The 25,853-nt window shown below is 40.6% G+C and overlaps 1 protein-coding gene across 1 annotated transcript in view; it reads right to left on the bottom strand.

Annotated features, from left to right (window-relative positions):
* SLC6A11 (solute carrier family 6 member 11) overlaps positions 1-25,853 on the bottom strand; it is a 104,786-nt gene that overhangs the window by 42,996 nt on the left and 35,937 nt on the right. Inside the window, exons 6-7 of the mRNA XM_081848215.1 lie at positions 22,889-23,021; positions 9,744-9,878 (exon numbers count right to left, since the gene is read on the bottom strand). Coding sequence (XP_081704341.1) covers positions 9,744-9,878; positions 22,889-23,021 — 268 coding nt within the window. The remainder of the gene's footprint in view (positions 1-9,743; positions 9,879-22,888; positions 23,022-25,853) is intronic.

Raw genomic sequence — 25,853 nt, 5'->3', positions numbered from 1 at the left:
CTGGCTTAATGAATATATGTGGGAGATTATGCAAGGGCAATAAAACTGTAAAATGCTCTTTTGAAGAAATAACTGTCAGAGTATTGTAAAGAAAATTATCTTCCCTTTTTTAATAAGTAGTCATGTGAAATTGGAGGAGAGTATTATAGGACAGATATGCCCAGCCAGCTATAGCTCCACTAATCTGGTATAGGATACCAGCACATCATGTACTAAGGATAATGGTTGTGGTTCTAAGTAATAAAGCTGTATCAAAATATATCCTGGCAATAAACCACTGTTCCTATATTATAAAATGATACCAACATAGGGCAGCATGGAAGAAATCACAAATGGACCAGCATATTTCACCATTCACTTGCTATGCCAAGCTTGAAAAGGAGAATGTAGAGAAAGCCAAACAGCAATACCTAGTATGTTATAATTGTGCGACCTTGGGTCAGAAGGATGTGGTTGAGAATAAGTATGTAAGATATAAATTTGGAACCACTTCTGCACCTGAGACTTCAGACAAGAGCTGACTGAGGAACAATCCCTTACCCATTTACCTGTGAGTAAACCTCATCCCATTTAACAAGAGTTACTTTTGAGTACACATGTATAGTAATGAGCTGTTATGCTTGAAGAAGCTATAACTGCAATGTGTCTATAGGTCAGATGAACAGCAGAGAGTCTGCAGCAGATAATTATGTTTGATTATCCAGGTTTGGGGAAATTGTCAAATAATATTCTATGTACAGGCTGCATTTGGAGAAAAATCAGTAGAGGAAAATCTCTGAGTGACAAGACGCAACATTAAATGAAATGGAAAACTCCATCAAGGGGTGAAAGCACAGTATTAAATGCACCATGCACTCTTATGTTGGCAAAAGAGGCATGCACCACTCTATGAGTGCTCTTACTTTGAGTGCTACTAAGGAATTAACAGCAAATTCCAATAAAGCAACCTTCCTCTGTCACAAGCAATTGGTTATTTAACACAGAAAGAACTTTCATATTTAAGGCGTTACAAGAAATCTCTCACTCCCAGTTTCCACATGAGTGCCCTGGTAACATTTTCAGCTGGCATTTAAAAACATCTGGAGAGACTGTTGCCCAGCATAGGAGTTTTCCTCCTCCTAGGAGTATGAAGTATGCAAGATACACATCCTACATACTTCTGGGTTAGTAACAATAGGTCCTTACTGTCCTCTATCTCAGTAGGGCAAACTAACCAAGAGAAAATGCTTAGCTGAATTAGATTGTTGTTACCATTCTTATCTAAGAAAACAGCTGTGTAAGTCACAAAGCTGAATTCAGATAAGACAGAGGTGCTATGTGGGCAAAGTTGTCAGGTCCATGAGGTGCAGAGATGGCCTGTTTTGGGTGGAGTTTGGGTGGAGGTATTCTTTGAGACACTGTTGTCGCTTGAGGCCAAGTGAACTTGATGGCTAGGAGTGCCTATTTCCAGCTTCAGCTGGTATGCAAGCAATGGCTCTTTCTTAACAGTAATGATTTGACCATTGTATTCCATGCTCTGATAACCTTCAGATTAGATTATTGCAATGCCCTCTATACGGGGCTGTCTAGTGTACATAGACCACATAACACCGGTCCTGAGAGATCTGCATTGGCTCCCAGTGCGTTTCCGAGCACAATTCAAAGTGTTGGTGCTGACCTTTAAAGCCCTAAATGGCCTCGGTCCTGTATACCTGAAGGAGCATCTCCACCTCCATCATTCAGCCCAGACACTGAGATCCAGTGCCAAGGGCCTTCTGGCAGTTCCCTCATTGCGAGAAGTGAGGTTACAGGGAACTAGACAGAGGGCCTTCTTGGTAGTGGTGCCCGCCCTGTGGAACACCCTCCCTTCAGATGTGAAGGAAATAAGCAGCTATCCTATCTTTAAAAGACATCTGAAGGCAGTCCTGTTTAGGGAAGCTTTTAATATTTAATGCTGTATTGTTTTTAACACTTGATTGGGAGCTGCCCAGAGTGGCTGGGGAAACTCAGCCAGATGGGCGGAGTATAAATAATAAATTATTATTATTATTATAGTGCAACTAGTGAACAATGTGGGACAACTTGTCAGGACAAGCGTAACACCTCCTAAAGCATTTATACGAACTGCCTATTCCCTTCCAAGCCCGATTCAAGGTGCTCACCTTGGGGTTTAAAGCCCTAAATGACTTGGGCCCCAAATACCTGCAAGAGTTCCTTCTGCTCTTTCTGCTGGTCATAACATGGCAATCTACAGGAGGAGAGACAATTCTTATGGTGACATCTTCTTTGGCAGTATGAGGTGAGAGGGCTCATGAGACAGTCTTCTATACAATGCCCACAAAACTGTGGAACACCCTTGCTACAGAGGTGTGTCAGGCACTGTCTCTTTATAGCTTCAGTATGGTAATCTGGGGTGAAGTTGTTTAGGGCAGCATTTAACTAAGTTGTGTGCACAGAACAAGGTCCCCTGTCTCCACCCTGGTGCCCCTCTAAATCTGGTGTGGAGGGTGGGGAAAGCCCCAGAATAGGATTCAGGAGCACACCAGGGAAAGCATAATTGCACAGGTAGACCTCATTCCCCACATTCACACCCTAATTAGCTGTATGGCAAATCTTCACCATGATCAACTCCTCACCCGGAAACCTATGTCCCCACTTTGGAAGGATGTGTGGATCCAGAATTGGCTTCCACAGTCACTTACAGATTCACTGTTAAGACCATGTTCATGGAAGACAATCTTAGCTCTATGAGTGATCGCCAAAGAAGAAGAAGCTATATATGGAATTCCACCCTTTCCAAAATACACTTTATCTTTTTTTTAAAAAAATGTAACCCATCTTGGGACCTTATGGCGAAGGGCAGGTGGCAATATTATTATTATTGTTGTTGTTGTTGTTGTTGTTAGCAGCAGTAGCAGCTCATTCCCCCCTTTTAAAGTGAAATTGAAATGTGCTTTATGTCCTTTTCATTTGGTCTGTGTTTTAACACATCTTTGCCTCAAGATGGCAATGCTGCTTTTAAAAGATTGGGATGTTGATTAAAATTTTGTTTTTTGTGTTTTTAAAAGAATATTATTTTAATGTAAATAAAGTGGCTAAGACAACACGAGAATGTACTCAACTTATAATTTCCAAAGTGGGAAAACACATATCCTCACATTTGCAGAGAGTCCAGTGCTCACACTTAGATTCAAGCTACTCCCTTGAAGAAAATTATCTGCACATACAGCCATTTCTGGATAGCTATAGCTTGGCTACAATAATATTTGGTCTGCGTAATTTCCAGTCTGGAACTATTTCAATGTGCTCTACATGGAGCTGCCCTTGAATACCGTTTGGAAGCTGCAATTACTGCAAAATACAATGGCAAGGCTGCTCTTGGATGCTTCTGACCAGACACATTTTATGCGGAGCTGCACTGATTGCTAATTCACTACCAATTTAAGATGATAAAATGGCATATAATGCCTTCAATGACTTGGCCCACCAATATCAGAAGGACTACCTGTTTAAACTGTCAACTTTTTTTGCAGAGTAGGGGGGAAGAGCTATAGGGCTCCCAACTGGAATGTGCTCCTGATTTAGATTGGGATCTTGAGCCAGCATTCCATTGAGATGAGCCCCCCTCCTAGTATAAGTTGCCCTGAATATGTTTTATGGCAAACAGTACCTTAAGCAGCAGATAACTATGTAGAGTAGGGTAATTTTCAGCAAGAAATTGGTACAGGGCCCGGATTCAGACTGGGAGCTCCTTTTGGATCAAAGGGGGAGGGAGACAATATTACAAATGACAGTGGAACACTTGGTACTGGGGATAATAGCCTAATTGATGCACAAGAAACTGAGGTGGTGCTGCAGAAACCTGCTAAAAGGGCAGGAAACTACAAGAAGGAAGCAGCTGGAGGGAATGACTTGCTGTTTCGGTTGTCTCTATACTAACCCACAGAGTATGGGAAACAAGTAAGATGAATTGCTCTTAATATATAATGGCAAATATGACCTAATAGGCATTACTGAAACCTAGTGGGATGCCATCTTCTCCTGTCATCTATGCTACTATATCAGGCCTCTGGAAGAGGAAGGGGCTCCAAGATGATTTCTAGGAAGGCTTGAGCACTGCCATGTTAAGCACCGTCTTAAGGTCTGGTGGGAGCAAGAGAGGAAAAGATACCAGAGCAGACCAACAGTGTCTTTTATCCCCTAGTAACATCATGTCTCCATTTCCTCTTTCTTCCAAGCTTGCTTCTAGGAAATACGTCTGGCTTCTATGTTTTACTGATTATGCATTTCACACACTCACAGAACAGATACACTCTCAGGCCCTGGTTCCTCTGTGTCTAGGGATGTCAGAAAATTCCAGGCTAAACAGAAAGACATATGGAAATTCCACCTGCATGTTCACTCAGTGTTCAGGACTGGAATTTAAGAGATTTCAGGACTGGAATTTAAGAGATTGCAATCCACATTCATCCACAGCAGGCTTTGGTTTTCTTTTAAGTCCATAAATTATACATAATTAATGTCACACTTTTTGACATGTCACTTCGCTTGATGTTTCCCCAGACTGCTACAATGAAGATCAATAGAGGTTTAGAACCCTGTGGTGAGATGGCTAATTGATGAGTGGCTAGCTGCTTCATTTACTTTGAAAGAGAACACACGGGGGAGTGAATAATGCAAGGTATTTGTTTTTGGCTGATAAAGGGGCTGCCAAGGTGTGAGAAAGTCACTGATGTATACAGGTGACTCTTTGCTTTTCATATTTCTGAAGTGCTGTGTGTTGCCAAAGGCAGTCTATATGCACTGCAGTCCTAACCATGCCTATTCAGAAGAAAATCCCACTGAATTCAGTGAGGCTTACTCACCAGTAACTGGGGTTAGAATTTCAGCCTTAATTTGCTTCCTATTGTGATTTTTTCAAAAACAACAATGGAATACATAGCTCATTATTGCTCTTTCCAGGTGGAAAGTAGTGGTGTCTCTTGCTACCTGTGAATTTTATCTGTGCTCCTTCATTAGTTCCAACCTCTTTGTAAAAGTGGGGAGAACTGTCTAGATTCAACCATTTTTTACCACACCAGTAGGTGGCGCTGTGGGTTAAACCACAGAGCCTCAAATCCCCACGACAGGGTGAGCTCCGATTGCTCGGTCCCAGCTCCTGCCCACCTAGCAGTTCGAAAGCACGAAGTCCAAGTAGATAAATAGGTACCGCTCCAGTGGGGAGGGAAACGGCGTTTCCGTGCGCTGCTCTGGTTCGCCAGAAGTGGCTTAGTCATGCTGGCCACATGACCCAGAAGCTGTACACCGGCTTCCTCGGCCAGTAAAGCGAGATGAGCGCCGCATCCCCAGAGTCGGCCACGACCTCACCTAACTGTCAGGGGTCCCTTTACCTTTACCACACCAATTATTTTAAAGTAAAATTAAGTTTAAAATTTCTTTACTTCTCCAACCCCTTGCTACAGTTATATTGCCTTATAATGAAACTGTCCCTCCCTGATGCCTGAGGAAGGGAAATGAGATAGGATGATAGATTTATACAGAATTGTGAAATCAAGGTAGTGATTTTAAAAGAATATTGTTGATGCAGACCATAGCAAACAGCAGGATGGATAGCTATGTAATGGGTGGAAATGGAATGGCGGCAGAACAAAACCAGCTCGCTTTACAATGAACAAGTGACACAATGGACACTATTAATTTCATACTTCCCTACCTGTGTCCCCTGAATATCTGCTTCAGAGTGTTGGGGAACCTCTAGAACAGTATGAGAAATGGCCTAGGTGTGTTTGGGGGGGGTGACACTAGCAGGAAAAGAAATAAGTGAAAACCATTCCCCACACTTCTGTAAACCAAAGCTTCCAAAGGATCCATTTCCCTTCATGGAAAGGCCCCTTCTTTCATTTATAGAAGGGAACCCTTTTGATCCAGTGTGTTCATATCTCTATACCAGCAAGGAAGGAATATGCAATCATAGCAAGGATTAAAGTGCAGGTAAGGTGCAGGTAGGATTCTGTTACAAATTGAGAATAAATGTAGAATTGTCTCAGGTTGTAAACAGGAAAGAGATATGAAAGTCCAGAGATTCCAATTTTTGTACTTTTTATAAAAAAGTACATGCAAACCATATTAATTTTATTTCAGTGAAGTGTGTTTAGCCTTATAACTTGCTGGTGACTGTAATGGTGGAAGTTGTGGCAATCTGATATCCAAAAACTGAATGCTTTCTAGTATGGTACAGAAATGCATTAGTTAATTTACTGTCTTGACTATATAGCAACCCTGTCATTTAATCCCCCCGCCTTCTTAACAAGTTTATGTCTCTGAAATGGTATATAATATGAGGGCAGCATAAGATTGTTTGGGTTAGTGTGAAATGTTGCTTGGACTCTGAAAAAACTTTTTACTGTTTTGCATTGTTGTTTTTTAAATCTGTTTCACCTTTCCTCAAAAGGTTCAAGGCTGTTAACAACAAATGACCATAGCAATAATGACAGTAAAAGCAGAAAAGCAAAAGCACTATCTGTCCATAAAACTCTAACAAAAAAATGGTCCACACAAGACTGTCAACCAATTAAACCATGTTCAGTTTGTACAGCATGTGCCTTTTAACCAATTAATTGAACAACAAATTATATTTAAATAAAAATCCATATTACCAAAATCTCAATAGAATGATGTCTTTGAGACACTGGAATAACTGTAAGGTAACTCACAAAAGCCACCTCCTCATTCTTTGAAGAATGGCAATCTTGAATAGTTTCTTTTCCAATACAGTAAAAAAATAGCTTCAAAAATCCAAGGATACCCTTTACTCATAGCCCAACCAATTAAAAATTGCCCTCACCAATTAAAACAGACCTCCATCAATTAATAAATGAAAGCTTGACTTGATTAATCTCACACTGAAACCAATTAAAACTGACAGCCCTCCTGTATACCCCAAAATAAAAACAAAAATAGCAATTCCCAAAGCTTCTACCCTAGTGCTTCTGAAACTGCTAAAATACATAATTTGGCAAAATAAAGTTACTAATATAATTAGCCTATGCTTAAATGTAGGTGTGATGCTGACTTTAAAAGTGAACAAAAATTGTGATAAAGATTTCAAATGCAACCCTCCTTTTCAAGGTCCTATATCAGAATATTAGCAACATCTTATTGAATGGGAAAATGTGGAAGAAGAGAAAGAGTGAGACATGCAAAGGGGATTTGAAAAAAGTCTTGCTTTTCAAAAGTTCTGATTGCTTGCACAAGAGAATGATTCATACAAATACTTAAAACACAGGATCGTATCTATCAAGAGTTTGCCAAATGAAATTTGTACATTTTAACAACTTCAGAAGTACTAGAGGAAAGGTTTGGGGGAATTGCTATATTATCTTAAAATGTACTTTTGCTGAGATGTTCACTGTTTATTTTATTAATTGTTTATTTCAGAGTTGTCTATACCTCCCTTTGCCAGGAAGCCCTAGGATGATTTACATAAATAACAACAGAAAACAATACAACAGAAACCCTATCACAGAGAAAAAGGGGGGAAATAGCATTAAATTATTCACCAATTCCACACAAATCCAATTATTTAAAAAAATCTTACACCACCATTTCCCCAAAAACTCCTCGAAACTCGAAAGAGGAGTTGCCACTAGACTCAGGCAGCTACTTTAAGAAATGAAGAGTGACAAACACCTCTTTTATTTATTTGACTCCGTCTAATTCCACCATAAACTTTATGTTTGATGAAGTCTTACAGTTATTAAGACATCGGCCTTGATAAAATAAATCACTTTCAATGGCCTTCATTTCCCAGCTCCCTTTTAAGTCCTTTTCTGACAAGTGGTGGAAAGTATACCAAATGCTCAGTTGTTGAATGGAATCCAGAATCTTCTAATAAGCAAGTGCTTTGTAACTGAAACCCAGAGCCCAGCACCCCTTTCTTTTCAGAATGCTGCTTTTCTGCCCAGAGTCCTATCTCCATGATTTCAAAAGCAAGCATCCACACAGGATGTACTTTGCCAAATCCAAATTAGAAATGTGTCCTCAGGTTTACACAAATTAAAGCCTCTTCCAGGGGCTTTAAACAGTATGTTAGGTATTGCCCTCTGTGCTTTTGTGCAGAATCTGACCCAGCCAGAATCCTATCTGAGTGGATCCTTGTGTCCACACAATCAAGCCCCTCACCTGAATATCAACAGATAAAAAGTGCAGTTTCCCAACAATGGTTCTATTACTTTTTGGAATGCCTGCTACAAATTGCCTGGGACGACACAGGCTGTTTTTCATGACAGCTGAAGTTACTTTGTTAAGCCTGCCCTAGAAATTATATAGTTAGGTTGTTGTTTTCAAATCACAGCTTTGTATTTTCTCTCCATTGTTTTATACTGTTTTAAATAAGTCTGCTCTTTTATGCTGAATGCTGGAGTTGATTAAGTTTTTGTCTTGCTACAGATTCTAACCTCACCCACTGTGCCTTAACATTCACTGAGACTACAATATGAAGTACTTGCAATTACCTACTGGACTCTGGCTGCCTATAATCATAGCTGTCAAGGTTTCCCATTTTTTAAGGGAAATTCCCTTATTCTGAATAGGATTCCTCACAAGAAAAGGGAAAAGTTGACAGCTATGCCTATAATCAAGATGGGAGTGCTAACATAGTTCCCCCACTCAACCACCCACAAATATCACAAGTCTTCTTGTTGTTGTTTTGCCCAGATCTAGATAAAATAGAGTGAAAGAGCTACCCAGGACTTATTAACAAGTAAAGCAGGCACAGGCAAACTCCAGGCCTCCAGATGTTTTGGACTACAACATCCCTGACCACTGGTCCTGTTAGCTAGGGATGATGGGAATTGTAGTCCCAAACATCTGCTGGGCCAGAGTTTGCCCATGCCTGAAATAAAGTGTCTCTAAGCCTGTTTTGCTTTGAAATAAAGGTGGTGTGGATGCTTCCATTTTACTACTAATTTTAGTATGGGGTGTGTGTGTGTGTGTGTGTGTGTGTGTGTGAAACTATTGACATTTAGAGTGGTTTAACTAATGTGGTTGCTTGACTATCAGATGCATATTGGATCGTGCCCACAACATCCGTGCTGTCTAGCAGCACATCTCTATTTCAGGAGTAGGGAACCTGTGGCCTTCCATCCAGCTGCTGTTGGACCCTCATCATCCCTGAACATTGGCTATGTTGACAGGGGCTAATGGGAAATAAAGCTGTAGCTACTGATGGGGCCATGGAGTAGCCACCCAAGATTTAAACCAATTTGCTTGAAAAAGTAAAGAAATATAATACGGCAACAGTTGTTCCAGATATAAAATAAGCGAGTCTTGCTTTTAAGAAAATATACATAGGATTTCTCTGTAAATTTCATTAATATCCCAAGCAGTATAATCTGATATGCTAATTAAGTTATGAATGATACATTTTATGGCATTGAAGCAGTAAAACCAGTGTTGGTTTGATAACAGAGTATGTATTGCATATATTCCAAACATCTCTCCTAAATCCACCCCTCTCCCCGGAAAAAAAATAAAGGAAATGGTATTCTTTTCATGGTTTCAAAATTCCTGAAATTTTTACATCTCTAGGTACAATTAAACACAGCACAAATGTTTCCAAACTGGCTTTGCTTACTTAACATCTAGTTGAAACTATAGGGATTCGCCCCTTGTTTCAACCTGAAATAAAAACACAGAAGACAAAAGTTTGGGTACATGATGGAAAACAACAATGCACTGGATGTTTACATTTTATTAGCTCCTACCTGTGGGTCAGAAAGTCGCGATAGGTCAGGGTACAAGTAGAATTTTATCCCTTCAGATGCCCCAGGTAGTGTTACTCCTCGAACCAGCAGTACCAAGAGCATGATGTAAGGGAATGTAGCTGTTACATATACAACCTATGAAGAACAAGTGGGAGAAAACACATTATTTTAGCAACAAAAAGTTACATGTAAAATAATGTACTCAGCTGTAGTTCATAAATGGAGGATAATATTATGTATCCTTACTAATCCAGATGTCTATCAGGAGATCAACAGCAGGCGGGGTATATTGCCTATATGTCCTGCTTGTGGACTTCCCATAGGCTGCTGGTTGGCCCTGTGGAAACGTGTTGGACTAGATAGGCCTTTAGTCTGATCTAGCAGGGTTCTTCTTATGTAATTTTCTTATGTTCATGATGATTCAGTATATAATAGAATCATAGATTTGTAGAGTTGGAAGGGACCCTGAAGTTCATCTAGTCCAACCCATCTAGTGCAGGAATTCTGCCCACAGTCATCCCTGGTTGGTTGAACCTCCAACCTTCTGGTCAACAGCCAGATGCACTGACCCACTGCGCTCTCTGGGCAATGGAAGGCTTGTAGCTAGACTTTAGTTGCCAGGGAGCTGGATCTGGAGAGCTTGGTTCAAATCAATGAAGCTGTCTTATACTGTCAGACTATTGATATATCCAGCTCAGTATTGAGCTGACTGGCAGCAGCTCTCCAGGGTTTCAGACAAACGTTATTCATACTCTGACCTGGAGATGCTGGGTATTAAACTGAAACCTTCTATATCCAAAGCATGAACTGCCACTATCCCAAAATTGGCCTTGGCAGGCCTTTATCAACCGGGTACCCTTCAGATGTTTGGAGTACAATTTCCATCAGTCCCAGCTGACTCAAGCTGATGGGAGGTATAGGCCAAAACATCTGGAAGATATTGTGTTGACAAAGGCTGATCTAAGGGGAGGAAGTTCCAAAGCCTTGGTGTAGCAACCGAGAAGGCAGTTAAGTTGAACACCAGGTCCACAGATAGACTCAGGAGTATTATCAGACTCTGAACCAAAAGTTTCAAAGGAAATAGTACCCACCCAAGATAGGCTGAACAATTTTCAGATCAATTCTACTCATCTACTTCAACTTTGTCTTGCCTGGAAAGACAGGCATTTGCTTCCATCTAGTCCAAAGGTTCCCAACTGCAGGTCCGTGAACCCCAGAGGGTTTGCATAACCCACCCAAGGGTCTGTGGCAACATTCACATAACAAAAACTACCACAGAGATACCAATATTTTCAAAAGTAGGGGGTCCATGCCTTGGCTTTTGAAAAATAGGGGGTCCGCAGTACTGAGCTAGTTGGGAACCACTAATCTAGTCCATTACTAAGTTCAAACATCAGTTTAGCTCCTCAAAAGCCACCCTAAAATGTGATGGAAAGGAGAAGCAGAGCTGAATGTTATCAACATATTGGTGCTATGACACTCCATATCCATGGACGGTTTCCCCCCATAGTTTTTGGTAGATGTTAAATTTCTTGTGGGGACAGGATGGACCCTGAGGAACCCCACAGACCCAAGCATGCCTCTGAATAACCATTGCTGTAAATCAAAATCAAAAGTGTGGAGAATGCTGTTGCACCCAGGTTTCATTTAGGCAGTTAGTTGTCTGCAAGAACAGGATGCTTGACTAGATGGGCCTTTGGCTTGTTCAGCAGGGGTATTCTAATTTACCTAAGAGACCCTCACAACCACTGCTAGAAACTGCCCCTTCAAGAAGGACTGGAGCCAGATTGAAACAGTGCATCCCAGTCTAATCTATGGTCAAGAAGAACATGGTAGTCAATGGTATCAAAAGCTACTGGAGGAACCAGTTGAATCTATAGGGACACATTTCTCTCTGTCCATTTTTTGGCATATAAATTTCAATACAGCAACCAAGCCCATTACATAATCAGGCCCAGATTAAGATGGAACCAACTAATTTTATTTGTAAAATTCAAGATGAGGCATCATTACCGTATGGCTAAAATATCATGCACACATATGTATCAATCATACTTCAATAAGGTATAAGTAGAAAGAGTTAACCTAAGATTTAACTCAGAAAAATAGCTAAAAGTGATTACAGAAAAGCAAAAATAATTTTTGACATGGATGCATTTATGCCTGGGCAAAATTTTAAATAGGAAGTCGATGGGCACAGGTTTCAGCAGGAAATATGGTTAGATCAGGCTACAGTTAGAAGTCTATATGTACCGATGAAGAGTAAATGATTAGGCAATATGTTATTGTCTAGAAATGGGAAAACAGAGGAATATGTTAGGGAACAGGGAAGTAAGAATTAGAATTCAAATTGAAAAGACACTTTGCATGGTCCAGAATATATAGACACCAATGAGAATACAGGTATGCCCATCGTTACCATATATGGAAACCCAAAAACCGTATAAAAGAGGCTGGGAAGTTAAGCTTGGGATGGAATTTTAGCTTGGACTCTGGTGGCCCATTATGTTGCATTAATGTTAGGTAACTCTTTTGGACTGTGCTGATGGGCCACCTCCACAAGTAGACTGACATGTCTTTGGAAGTGTAAGAAACTATTTGCTTTCTTTGAAGCTGTGTATGTCTGTGTGCGCAGATTCAATTTTTAAAAAATTGTTAAACTTGCAACTCAGTTATGTCGACTCTACAATATTGAGTTCATTGGATAAATAAATCCCCAAAGCCAGGAAAGTAAAACAGTAAGACAGTTGTAGGGTACCTCCAGCCTTAGAAAATTTGCCACCCTCATTACCCATTTGATGTTTCTTCCTTTGGCTGCTCTTATCAGCCAGTAAGGGCAAGGGTGGAGGAACATACCAGTGGTTGTTCTCACACCTCCAAAAATCCCATCTACATCCTTCATAAACTATCCAAAACAAAAGGTCAAGCCATTTCCACACTTGCATTAACTGTAGTATGCCAAGCAAGATGATTACAAGTTGTATATATTTGCACTGAATTTTTCTTCTACTCATCCATAAATCAAACACAAGAAAGTTCAAGGCTAAATTTAGACTGCAAATAAAGCTGCATTTATATAAACAGAAGCAAATGTATAAACAAAGAACTTTCATTGAAGTGTTGTAAAGTTAGAATGTTAAATATGGAAGAGTCTTTATGCGCCCTGTCTTCTGGCAGCACATTCATGCGCCCTTAAATTATTATTAGTATTATATTTATACCGCACCTTTTGCCCTGACAGGGACTGTAAGTGGTTTACATATAAAATACGAACAGCTTAAAAACATACAGGGAATTTATTTTATTTTTTAAAAAAATGAATTATAAATATTTATGAATATAAAAAATTAAAAACATGACAATAAAACAATAAAAACATCACCGCACCAGCCCTTTCATTAAAATTCCAAAAAGCTGGTTGGAATAAGAAGGCCTTCACCTGCTGGCGGAAGGCACACTTTAACTGTGCAAATGCACTCCTGGCCACTGCAGAGACTTGGGCATCCATGCTGAGGGCTGAACCCAGGAGCAGGCCCAAACTGTAGACCAGTGTCTTCATGGGGAGTGTTGCCCCATGCAGCACAGGTTGAATCCCTCTTCCCTGTTTTACCTTCTGACTGACCAAGAGCACCTCTGTCTTGCCATTTGTTCACCCTCATCCAGTCCATTACTGATGTTAGACAGCAGTTTAGAATTGAGAAGAGCTTCCATGGATTTAGGTGGAAAGGAGAAACAGAGCTGGGTGTTCTCAGCATACTGGTGACACTAAACCCGGAAACTTCAGACAACTCCTCCCAGCAGTTTCATATAAATGTTAAATAGCATGGGGAACAGAAAAGAACTCTGAGGGACCCCACAGGTCGACAGCAAAGGCATTAAACAGGAGTCCCCAGCACCATCTTCTGGGTTCATCTCTCCAAGGAGAAACAGAGCCACTGTCTCATCCCAAGTCCCACCCAAGCAAGGCAGTCCAGAAGGATACCATGGCCTATGCTATTGAAAGCTTCTGAAATGTCCAGCAGAACCTACAGGGACACACTTCCCCTGTCCCACTCCCCCAAGGTGACCAAAGCCATCTCTGTCCCATAACCAAGCCTGAAACCACATTGAAATGGATCTCAACCAGTCCCCCGATGGCCTTTTTGATGAGCCTGTAAAAGCAAGGCTCTAGTATACCTATGGTAGCTCTCATATTTCCAAGGATCTTGCCCACATCCTTGAGCCCATATCCAGCAAGCAGAGGCCAAAGTTTAAATTCACTGGACCTGTATCAACTATAGTGTCCAAGTCAGAAAGGATTGATTTTGTCAGCGAAGTGCTAAGCCGATTGTTCATAGCAAGCTGCCAAGTGGTCTAAATTCTCTCCTGAGCCACAGAAGACCCATGAAGACTTGAAAGAGCTCTGCTGGACAGCTCCTTGCTGATGCAATGGAGACAGAGGGGGGGGGGATAATTTTGCTCCCTACACTACCACAAAACAGATCTTCAAATAGGCCCCTACCTGTGTTCAGCCTGATTCATTCCGAGCTTTCTACCAATGTTGCTCTAGTCGCCATCTCACATGTTTCATCATCACTAGCTCTATAGAGGACTAAGGGGTTGGATTGACTCCACTCCATGAGAGGAGATGCCTCAAAAGCCACTCCAAAGGCTGAGTGGTTTTGTGGAAATGTAGAGAATTTTTCCTGGGAGAGAAATGGATGATCACCCTTGTAATTGCCCTCCAGCCTTGCATGGAGATGGACTTGCAGTATCAATTAAACAGTACATTTATATTAGTCTGCACTGCAGGATTACTGGTAATATTTTGGGTGCATTGGCTCCCATTTACAATACATTAAATTTGAGTCACGCATACTACACATTAACATTCAGTGTTGTACTATCCCCATCCTTAAGTACAACTTCTGCCCTTTGATTCCCCACTTAATGACCTGGAACCTTATGTTAACTTGTACCATCATTATGGAGCTTTGTTGCTGTTATTATTACTGGGTACATCTCAAAAACCATTGCAAGCTTCCTGTACTTTTTCTTTTCTTTTCTCCAACATGTCAAACTTCTCTGAATAAAACAAGGACAACATCGTTTCTAATTACACTAGATCCTGTTTTAATTGCCTCTAATTGCCTAGTGTATTAATTTGCATACCAATGCTCAAAATAGTTCCTCCACATCACTGCTATGCCCCAGCAATGTCAGTGTGCTGAGAAAACAAAACAAATATCTAGCCTATCTGTTTGGACTGCAAGTTTGAGTCATTACATAAACTGAGACTTCTGATCAGAAAATCACAGTATATACAGTTTGCAATGCAGCAAGCTTAACTCTGGAGAGCCAGTCCAGAAGTAAGGCAAACCTCAGGAGGAACGATACAGTTTATCTTTAACCTGTTGAGACAGAATAGGAAGCACTCAGCATGGCAAATTTAGCTGGAAAAGTTAAAAATAGATTTCCCAGGCTGCTGCTACAACACAGCATGTCAGTTTAATGTTCACACACTATATCACCACAACTTCAAGATGAATCAGAAAAAAGAGTTGGCTGTAGTGAACCTTAATCCTTTGCTTTACTTGTATTGTGCAAAAATGGGCCCCTCCAGAATGCTATTTTATAGGTATATTCTGCTAAATGTTATTGACACAATAACAGTGCATTAGTGGTGGTTTAATTCTGCTTATGGGACATGGGTGGCACTGTGGGTTAAACCACAGAGCCTAGGACTTGCTGATCAGAAGGTCGGCGGTTCGAATCCCCACGACGGGGTGAGCTCCCGTTGCTCGGTCCCTGCTCCTGCCAACCAAGCAGTTCTCAAGCAAGTCAAAGTGCAAGTAGATAAATAGGTACTGCTCCGGCGGGAAGGTAAATGGCGTTTCCGTGCACTGCTCTGGTTCGCCAGAAGCAGCTTAGTCATGCTGGCCACATGACCCGGAGGCTGTACGCCGGCTCCCTCGGCCAATAAAGCGAGATGAGCACTGCAACCCCAGAGTCGGTCACAACTGGACCTAATGGTCAGGGGTCCCCTTTACCCTTTACCTAATTCTGCTTTATTAGTTGTTGGTGCTACCCCAAATGCTGCCACATTATTGCTGTCCAGTGGGGCTATAGCGCAACAAACATGTGACAACAACAAAAAAAGCCAGAGTATTTGTGATATAAGAAGTTACAGGATTTCAGCAGGGATATGCACCAACTGGAAACAAAACATTATAACCACCCCAAAACTTTTGTAGGGGCAAACAGTACTGAAAAATGGGAAGACAAATGACCATCCCAATAACATAAAGTGCACGAATCATCATGAACGTGCAAAGAAAAGGATGTCTGAAGGCCCCCAATCTCTTACAGTGAGACTTTTCTCACTGCAGTTTAACAATTATGGTTGCATTTTGGTTTAATGTTTTACAACTGCCATGAGAACTTTGCCCAGATTTACTGAAACACATTTTGCTTTCCTCAAGATTCTTTGAACGTTTGCCTGACTAGAAATCTCCATACTCATTTAGAAATTCTGCTTAAATCTAAATTTATTGGCACCTGAGGGGATGTTTGGCCACATACCAACACACACATGCACATGAGTTTTTACTAGTGTTATTTAAATTATTTATTCCTTCCACTGGGATTCTTCAGATGTTTGACCTGTGCAATGACTTAAAAAATATTTTATGTGAAATTAAGAGGGGATTCAACAACAGAAAAAAACAATGTTTAAAATGTATGAGTGAATGGAATCAGTTATGAAGACTGATATTCATCTCAGTTGTCAGATTTGGGATTACATTAAAGACTGCATAACTGCCATCAAAGTTTTAACATAATTTCAAAATGAGGCTGGGTTTTTAGATTATTATTTTTTATTTTTTGCCTTAGATGCAAAAAGTTATTCAGCTATTCTGCATAACTCTTTACAGAGTCTACTGGCAAACTCAAATTGTCTGCAAAAGTTTTTCACTGCCACCCCTTTTTATCTAAAGTGGCTAAAATGTGATTCTGACTATATGAGAAAAAATTGATAATCTGCACATACATTTTCATTTGTATGAGATTTATGTGAGTAATACAGATTGAATATGTCAAGTCATAATTTATTAACACTGAAATAATCACTGTAGTTGTGCATAAAAATATTTGTCTTTTTATTATATCAGTCATTTAATTACCTAGTATTATTAAGCCGCTTCCCTGTACTACCTTTTTAAAAATAGACAGGGTGGAGGAAAAATCAGAAGCTCTGATTGTAAAAAAGGAAAATATTAAATTCAGGTGATGAGGCCACTTGTATAACTGAGACTGAAAACTACCCTACTGTTATCTCTCACATGGGAATGACCCTCAAGTTCCTCAATATATGCATTGTCACAGCCCAAAAAATCCTGCTTAATTTTTAGGGTGAAGCTGAATTCCTTTTCATGTCTATTAGACTGAAGCCTAATCTAGTCTCCGGTGCCACTTAAAGATATCTGCAACAGAAAACCACGTGGGGTGAGGGATTAAATAGATTGTTTTTATTGCAATTCCATGCTGATTGCAGTTGCATGTGAAATACCATTGCAGTGCTGCAGAAAGACTTCTGCAGCAAGCTGCTCTGAGATTTCCTTAAATCCTCACCAATGTGTTAAGAGAAGAAGAAAACATTTTTCAGTGTTTTAAAACTTTGACGAGAAAAGGCAGGAAAGCCTAAAACTCTGCATGCATCTCATGAACGTTCTACTTTCTTCCTCTGAATACAGAGATCAATCTTGGGCTGCATGTTAAAGCCTCACTATGAAGGACTATTCTCTGCTATTACTTCAAGCTGAAACAAAAGACACTTCAGGAGATATAATCATTGCTGCCTAGTTCCCTTTCCTAAAGACTTACAATGGTCCCCAGTTCCTTTCTTTTTTCGCACATCTTTCTCTTTTATTTTCCTCTGCTGTCCCTTTACACTTTTTCTTTATGCCTCATTGAATCCATTAGACTCCTTATTCAGTCTACTATTGAAAAAAATAAATTTTCTGTGTGGAACTACTGACTGAGTCTTAACTGCTGGCAAGTACAGCTTAACTCCTTCTGATGAGATTACTTTAGAGTTAGAAGGTGAAAGGTACACGGGCACTGTTCCTTAACTTTATGAACATGTGCACATGTTAGGTTGGCTTAACTTCACCTCTGCATGAGAGCTTTCTTATCCTCACTCTCCTCTAAACAAGCAAAAAAAAAAAAAAATTGGTGATAAGTGACTGGCAAGTCTGCCAGTAGCAGCAGGATGAACTGCCAGTTTCTGCATCTTACTCTCAGTGTTCCAACTAAATTTGTAATGTTATTGTCAGTTTGAGAATTTCAGTCAAAGGATGAATACACCACTGCCAGATGTTACTATCTCCAGAAATGAGCAATACTATCTGGCTCAAAACATTTCAGGATAAGAAAAATGGCAGAAATCCAAAGCATCTGGAAAGTCCATGTAGCAGGAGATGTGGCACAAAAACAATGTACTAGCTTGGTATTTCATGTAACTTCATAATTCTGGTCAGATGAAGACCAGGGTCCCCCGTCCCCCCGCAAGATCTTACTAGAGCTCAGCTCTGGCACTTCTCAGGTGGGTACTATTTCCATTCTAAGAGAACAAGGAAGAAGTTCATGGTGCGCTCCAGAACCTCTTTTTCTAGAAAAACAGCACTGATGAAGAGGGTTTAATATTAATGAATCTTTGAGGATGTGCCTACAAAGAACCTGCCTTTTAGCATCTGATCTGCTGAATGCTGCCACCAATGTGCAGAATGTTTTATGTCCTGAGCCAGAAAATAGTTTTGGTGAAATGCTCCTTGATTTAATATGTTTTAGCATTATGAACTGTCTAGATTTATTAGCAAACCAAGTAGCTGCAAATTTTGGTGATGCACCTAGCACCCGCTGAGATCTCAGCTTGACAAACATGGTTTAGCAAGACATGAATATTATGTCCCAAAGCACCCAGCCTAACAGAATACGCACTCAAAAATAATCATCAGAATCCTCTGCAACAAGTAGATATTTCTTGGTCAGTGTGCAAAGGTTTTCATGAAAGAAGAAAATGTGAAAAACTCTGCCAGACAAAATCAGTGGACAGAAGCATATAGGGGAAGGCAAATTTTCACAGATATTTTTTTTTGCAGTTCATATGATGACTCTTACCTTTCCAACCTTTTCACTGAGTGGTTGGAACTGCTTTAGGAAACAGTGATAGCTGTCTTGAGAATGCTAGACAGCTCTGCCTACCAGTTGCTGGGAATACCAAATGGTAAAAAAGTAAAGGTAAAGGACCCCTGGATGGTTAAATCTACTCAAAGGTGACTATGGGGTGTGGCGCTCATCTCACTTTTCAGGCTGAGGGTGACGGTGTTTGTCTACAGACAGCTTTCCAGGTCATATGACCAGCATGACTAAACCGTTTCTGGCACAACGGGACACTGTGACGAGTGCCAAAGTGCATGGAAATGCCGTTTGCCTTCCCGCCACAGCAAAACCTATTTATTGACTTGCACTGGTATGCTTTCGAACTGCTAGGTTGGCAGAAACAGGGACAGAGCAATAGGAGCTCACCCCGTCACGTGGATTTGAAACGTTGACCTTCTGACTGGCAAGCCCAAGAGGCTCAATGGTTTAGACTACAGCACCACCCACGTTTCTATACCAAATGGAGATAGTGCTATTGTACTCAGGTAATGCTCACTAGTTTCCTAAAGACATCTGGTTGGCCAGTATGAGAACAGGATGCTGAACTAGCCTGATCATTTAGCCTGATCAAGCAGCCACTTATGTTCTTAAAGTTCTGAGATTCAATAAGGCATACCATAGCTATGTACTTTAACACATACTAGTCACATACACACACCACAGCACTTATGAGCTTCACTGGAAAGTACAGCAATGGAATTTTGAACAAATTGCTACTTTTCAGTAAGCAAAAGTTACCTTTTCCATTCCCACTGATTATGTATTCTAGTACAACTATACCTAAGGAGAATCTGTTGACTCTGAACAATGCAAAAGCAAGATTAGGTTACAATTTCATGTTCTGAAGCTTTTTTCACATCAGTAAACCATAATGACGGTATTTCAAAAGGCCAATTTACAGAATCAAAAACTCTTTTTTTTTTTTTTGCATGATGAGTTTCTTACACAGCTAGCAACACTGTGCAATGGTCATTTGATTGTTTAAATACTTATGATAAGCATCTCCCCACTACATCTGAATGAAGGCTTAACACTACTCTGACAGCACAATAAAATGATTCCTCCATTGCAGAATCATGGCTAGTTTTGGTTGTATGACGTAGTATTTCAGGCTTTAATCAACTATTCATTTAAGTAGTTTCTTCAGAGAGTAATAAAGCATGTCCACTTCTCATATGCAATGCTAAGCTAAGGCTTTTGCTTCTCCTTGCTCCAGGCAGAGAAAAACAAAGCAAAACAGGAGCAACCAATAAGCTTGTACCAGCATAGCAAGCCCCCTTTCCTTTTTTTACTGTAGCTCACTGTGATGTGTGAACCAGTCTAGTATTTGGTATACATTTTTTTTTAAGCAAGAATAACCTTAGATCAGTCTTCTTCAAACTGGTCCCTCCACCTGTGATGGCCAGGGTGAATGGGAATTTTAGTCCAAAACATCTAGAAGACACCATGTTCAGGAAAGGTCACTTAGAAAGTAAGGATTCTAAGTGAAGTGGGTGGCCATTTTTTAAAAAAACCTATTTATTAAAGTGATGTATACCCTGTCCTTCAATTAAATTCCCAAAATTTATAAAATTTCAGATCCAAATAAACCAAGTTAAAAAATTACACTAAAGCTGCAAAATCTATAAGAGCAGTATGCACAAAGGTCCTATGCACACTTTCCTAAGTGTAAGCCCCACTGAATTCTACTACTACTGAGTAGACAAGCAACAGCTTGTACTGCAAATTAAATTAAAAGGCTTGACAAATTAATACTTCAATCACCTAGTATTCATAAAGTCCAGTGTACAAAACTTTCAGACCCAGACTATTACGGGGAGCGGGGGGGGGGGGGGAGTCAAACCAGTTCAGGCACCAGTTCAGGAATCCATTTTTTAAAGGCCACATTAATAATAATTTTATTTGAGATGTTAAAGTAACAAACAATCCAAAAGGATGCCAGCATGATTAAAATAACGGATTTAATGAGCTTGCAATTGTAAGTTGCTTTGAGACATTTTATATAATAAGCATCAAATAAATGCAATAAAAATAAAAGTGCCCCCCACTGCTCTCATGCAGATGTGCTTTGCACTGACACATATCAAACTATTTTGAAGCAAACATTTTGCGATATGTGACAGTCAGCTTTTCATAGAAAAGAAATTTCTGTGAGCACACACACAAAAGTCCTTCAGAAACCTTGAAGTAGGTATTTGGATATCACTGGGTGACTAAGAACACTGAGGATTCAGCAGTGTACAATGGCTTCCTGTGCTCAGAAGCAAGCTAACTTGTACTCAGAGCCAGCCAGCATATGAGGCAGGATGAGGCAGCTGCCTCAGGTGGCATCCTTGCTCTCAGTTTTGCTGCCAGTCTGCCCAGCCTCAATGGGCAGAGAGGAAAGTAGCAAAGCTCTGCCGAACACCTCCCCATCTGCTGAGTCAGTGAGAGGGGAGGCATTCCACCACCCAGCTTTGCCACTGAGAGATTTTCTCCCCACTCCAATTTGCTGCTGGGTGGGTGAAGGGAATCTAGAATTGATCTCTCCCATCTGCCACCTGGTGGGGACGAGTCTGCAACAACTTCTTGAGGAGAAACTCTTGAGGAGAAACTCATAATGGGTGTAGGAGTGAGGTGTTTCACCTCAGGTGCCCAAATGCCACAGACTACCCCTGCTTGTACTTGGGGGAAAGCACGTGGGTTTTGTTAAGGATCTTAACTGCATTGAGATGCAGCAGGAAAAAACGGTATTGTAATTTGCTGGCTTTAAATCTGTGAAATTCACTGTACTCTGAATGTGGGTAAATATTCATTTCTGCATTAACAGAAGTGTCAAGAATAGTGTTTCTAAATAAATGCTGCCTAAATTCTGTGAACACAATGAACTTGACAATTTCATAGCAAATCACAGCCCTATCAACTTACATTTACATGATTTCTGTGGCTGGCCTCATCTTGTGTTTACCAAAACAGTACTGTACATAAATTTCTCATTCCTTTCTACTGATTAGACGAGCTTGCCTTTCCAGAAATCTTAAGCTGTTTTGCAAAAGACAAGTTTCATATATGTGAAAGATACTGCTATTGTTTGTTTATTCATACTAACAGTGTGAAGTTATACACATCTGCTCAGAAGTAAGCCCTTTTCGCTTTAATATAACTTACTCCCAGATAATAGTGCATAGGCTTTCAGCCTAAATAATATTACAGTTTCAATACAGTGGGTTGTATTGAAAGCTGTGGTAGCAGACATCTGCTGGTACAAAGGGACTTCCACATGCTCTCCTCTCCACACCAAAACCGGCTCTGGAGGGTCCCTCAGCCCCCTGGAGCTGATTTGGGGGCACATGTTGCTGGAAGAGACAGGAGAGGAAGCAGCAGTGTCGTAGGAAGCCTTTTGTGCCAATGGGGCTGAAATGGTAGGATTCAGTCCAGTATGAAAAGCTATCATAAGCTTACATAGTATATAGAACCATTACTGTAAACCAAGACAATTTGCTTGTGGTAGAAATTGTACCATCAAACCAAAGGCAAGCTATTCCATTTAGCTGCTATCTTGATTCAAGTCTGGTACGCATTTACCAGACATACAATATATTCAGTAAAAAAGTACGGTAACCACAGTCAGGTCCCCACATTAGCCTGATATGTACCATGGAAACAATCTGGCTGGATCAAACACAATTCTAGCATGACACAAAAAATAATTTTTATAAGGCTTTATGATGTTTTATTCTTGAATGTTGCTGAGGTTCACAAAGAAAGGCTTTGCAGACCACATGTGGACCACAGGCAGCAAGCTGGATGACCCTATCATAGAGGAATGTTTTCACCTGGCACCTAACAGTATGTATTGAAAGCACCAGGCAAGCCTCCCTGAGGGAGCCACTGCCACTGCAGAAAAAAAATCTACTCTTGTGTTGCCACCCTCTGAACCTCCTCCTCCGAACCATTACTTTTACCTTGCCAGTTGACTTGGTTCCTTTCCATATGCAAAAATAGCAAATAGTCCAGGCTGCCAAAAGACATAGTGCCAGCTCCCAGCGAAGATTCCCAATGTGTTCAATTCCATCAGATATGGCCAACACCCTGCGTCTGCACAAGAATAAAAGAAGCCATAAATTGCTGGAAACTTTTAATGAAGTCTATAGAAAGTTTGAAAGAAAGAGGGCAAAAGAATTGCTAGAAATCTATCAATGTGCTAAGCAAGAATCATTATCAATTATTATGATACCTTCCACATTGGCTAGTGTTACAATTAGTATAACAACAAGCTAATCCGTAAAACTGCCAACTAAATGTGGAAAGTCACATGTGTCAAAAGTTGGTTCCCATTCATACAACAGCTTCATACACTCAGAACAAGCACAAAAAGGCAACTGCTCCATGACCACTTTTATGTGCGTGCAGGCTGGATGGTAGGTAGGGGAGAAAGATAAGGGAATTCACCCACCCGAGCTCTCCGCAAATTTCTGTACAGAGCCTACATGTGCAGAAATTGTATATTCAAGGATGGCAAAAGCCAGTTTCCACTCCTATCTCGTTCTCTTTCAAATTTTATTTGTAGTGCCATGCCTGTAGCCTGTAAAGCAGTGCCAACAGAACAGTGGACAGCCTGATTGGTACTTACCCTTATTCTGAATTTTTGCTGCCCCCCTCAACACACGTTAAAAACACACACATTAAAAATAACATGTAACAATTTTTATATACCATATACATTAAGAAAACTCTCAAAGCAGTTTACAAAAGTATGTTGTTTTTAATAAAAAGGAATTTAGGGTGCTACTCATATGTAACAGCTATATGAATAACCTGGATATAAGCATGCTAAACACCAGTCCCATCATTCCTTGAATATTAATATTTGTGGCTACCTACAAAACACAGGCATTTCAATTTCACTTGATGAAAATAATACACTGTAGTTTGCCCCAAACTTGCTTTGGCCTATGAGTCATGGACATGTCATCTTTGCTTGCAGCTTTGATTTAGAGAGGGTGCAGCTGGGTCAAGGCAGAGGAAAGCAGAAAGGAACAACAAGTGAAGCAGAGAAAACAGACCAGCATGCAGTTTTCCTCCATTGCCATAATTAAGCTGCAATCAGCCATGTGGCTAGAAACAGTTTATTTCTGTTTTGGGGAAACAGTTACTTTTATGATCAAACTAGGTAGTGCGCTAAGTTTTAAATTTGGTTTATTCTAACAAGCCAGGATCATAAAGTGGTTTAAAGTTGGCTCATTTGGCCAAATCAGTTTGTGCACAACTCCACACTCCTTGTGCTCACACTGTAGTGGTGTGGGTGTGTACACACACACTTCATGCCTCCCACAGGGTACTCTCATATCACTGAATTATGCACTTTTAATTCTTGCACTGTGCTCATTGCAAAACAGCTAGGCACATTTCACTAAAAGTTTTGGGTTAGGGTTTGGATGACCTATGTTAACCTGCTATCATGCCTAGATATACTACTGCCTGATGGCAGGGTACTTGTTAGCACATGGAATACTTGAACACTCTATGGGTTCTGTCTCTTTAATTCTGGCCTTTGTCCCCAAATACATGGTCTCCACTATTAATGCTGTCAGATTCTGCCCATTACTCCACCTGGCTCTGCTTTTCCCTCTCCTCTTGCATCCAGGCCAGGTATGACAATTTTGCTTTTCAAGAGCTGGCAACAGGAAACAGGAGGCATGGGCAGCAATATCAGTGAGCAATGGCTGCAGTGTTAATAAGCAGAAGCAAATAAAATGTTTTTCTCTTAATTAAATACTTTCCTGCAGGAACCTTGCCTCTTGATTATTTGATATTTATTTTTATTTGATATTGATTATTATAAATATTTGCTACCTGCCCTTCACACACACACACACACACACAATTCCCAATGTATGGTCTAAGAAGACAAAAAATACAATCATATCTAAAATTAAAAAGCATAAAACACCTGTCCAAAGTAAAAGCAATACAGCATCAGATACAGAGAGGAAAACTCACATTCAGTCATTCTCAAAGCCTAGGTGAAAAGATAGCATCAATGTGTACAATTTAAGTGCGCATCCAGAGGGAGGAAGTTACAGATCTTGGGGACCTTTATGAAGAAGGGCCTTACACCTTCAGCCACACTTTGAACCCCTGAGGATGAACAGCTTCTAACAGAGCCCCCTCCCCCAATGAACACAGCTCCCAATTGGGATGAGTTGTGTAAGTGGAGTGGATCTTTCAGCTATGTGAGACCCAAGTTGTTTAGGCTTCATGTGCCAAAGACAAACCTTAAATGGAAGCAAACAGGCAGCCAGTGCAGTTCTCCCATAATAGGAATTGCATGAGATCTCCCACTCACACTTGCATGTATTCAGCTGCATTCTGCTTCTAATTGCAGCTTCCAACCCATCTTCAAGGAAAGCACCACATACAATACATTGCAGTAATCCAGATGGAAGGTTACTAGGATACAATTGCATAGCCTTATCCTTCTGGTACAGTCCATACCTGGTGAACCAGCTGCAACTGGAAATAGGGACTCATTGCCAAATATGGCCTCAAATGATAAAGCTGGACAAAGCTACTGATGTGCCCTTTCCAGGAAAGTGTGACCCAAGTAAGACAGACTTCCAGACTCAATAACCCAGACCACATAACCTTTCCATCTTGTCTGGATTCAGGTTCAGTTTATTGGCCCTCATGCAGCCCATTACTACATCCAAGCACTGGTCAAGAACCCGAACTGCATCTCGATTCAGATGGAATTGAGATAGATCTGTGTATGATCAGCATGCTGATCACTCCAAATGCCTTGATGACAGCTTCCTACAGCTTCATAAGGATGTTAAACTGGGTGAAAGATGGGAGTATGGCAGGACAGAACAGATATATTTCCATGGTGCTGAACAGTGTCCTTCATTGCTTTGACTGGAACCAGTC

Source organism: Podarcis erhardii (assembly GCF_964252035.2).
Source record: "Podarcis erhardii genome assembly, chromosome: 2".
NCBI classification, from domain to species: domain Eukaryota; kingdom Metazoa; phylum Chordata; class Lepidosauria; order Squamata; family Lacertidae; genus Podarcis; species Podarcis erhardii.
This window is presented reverse-complemented; position numbering and strand designations above follow the sequence as displayed.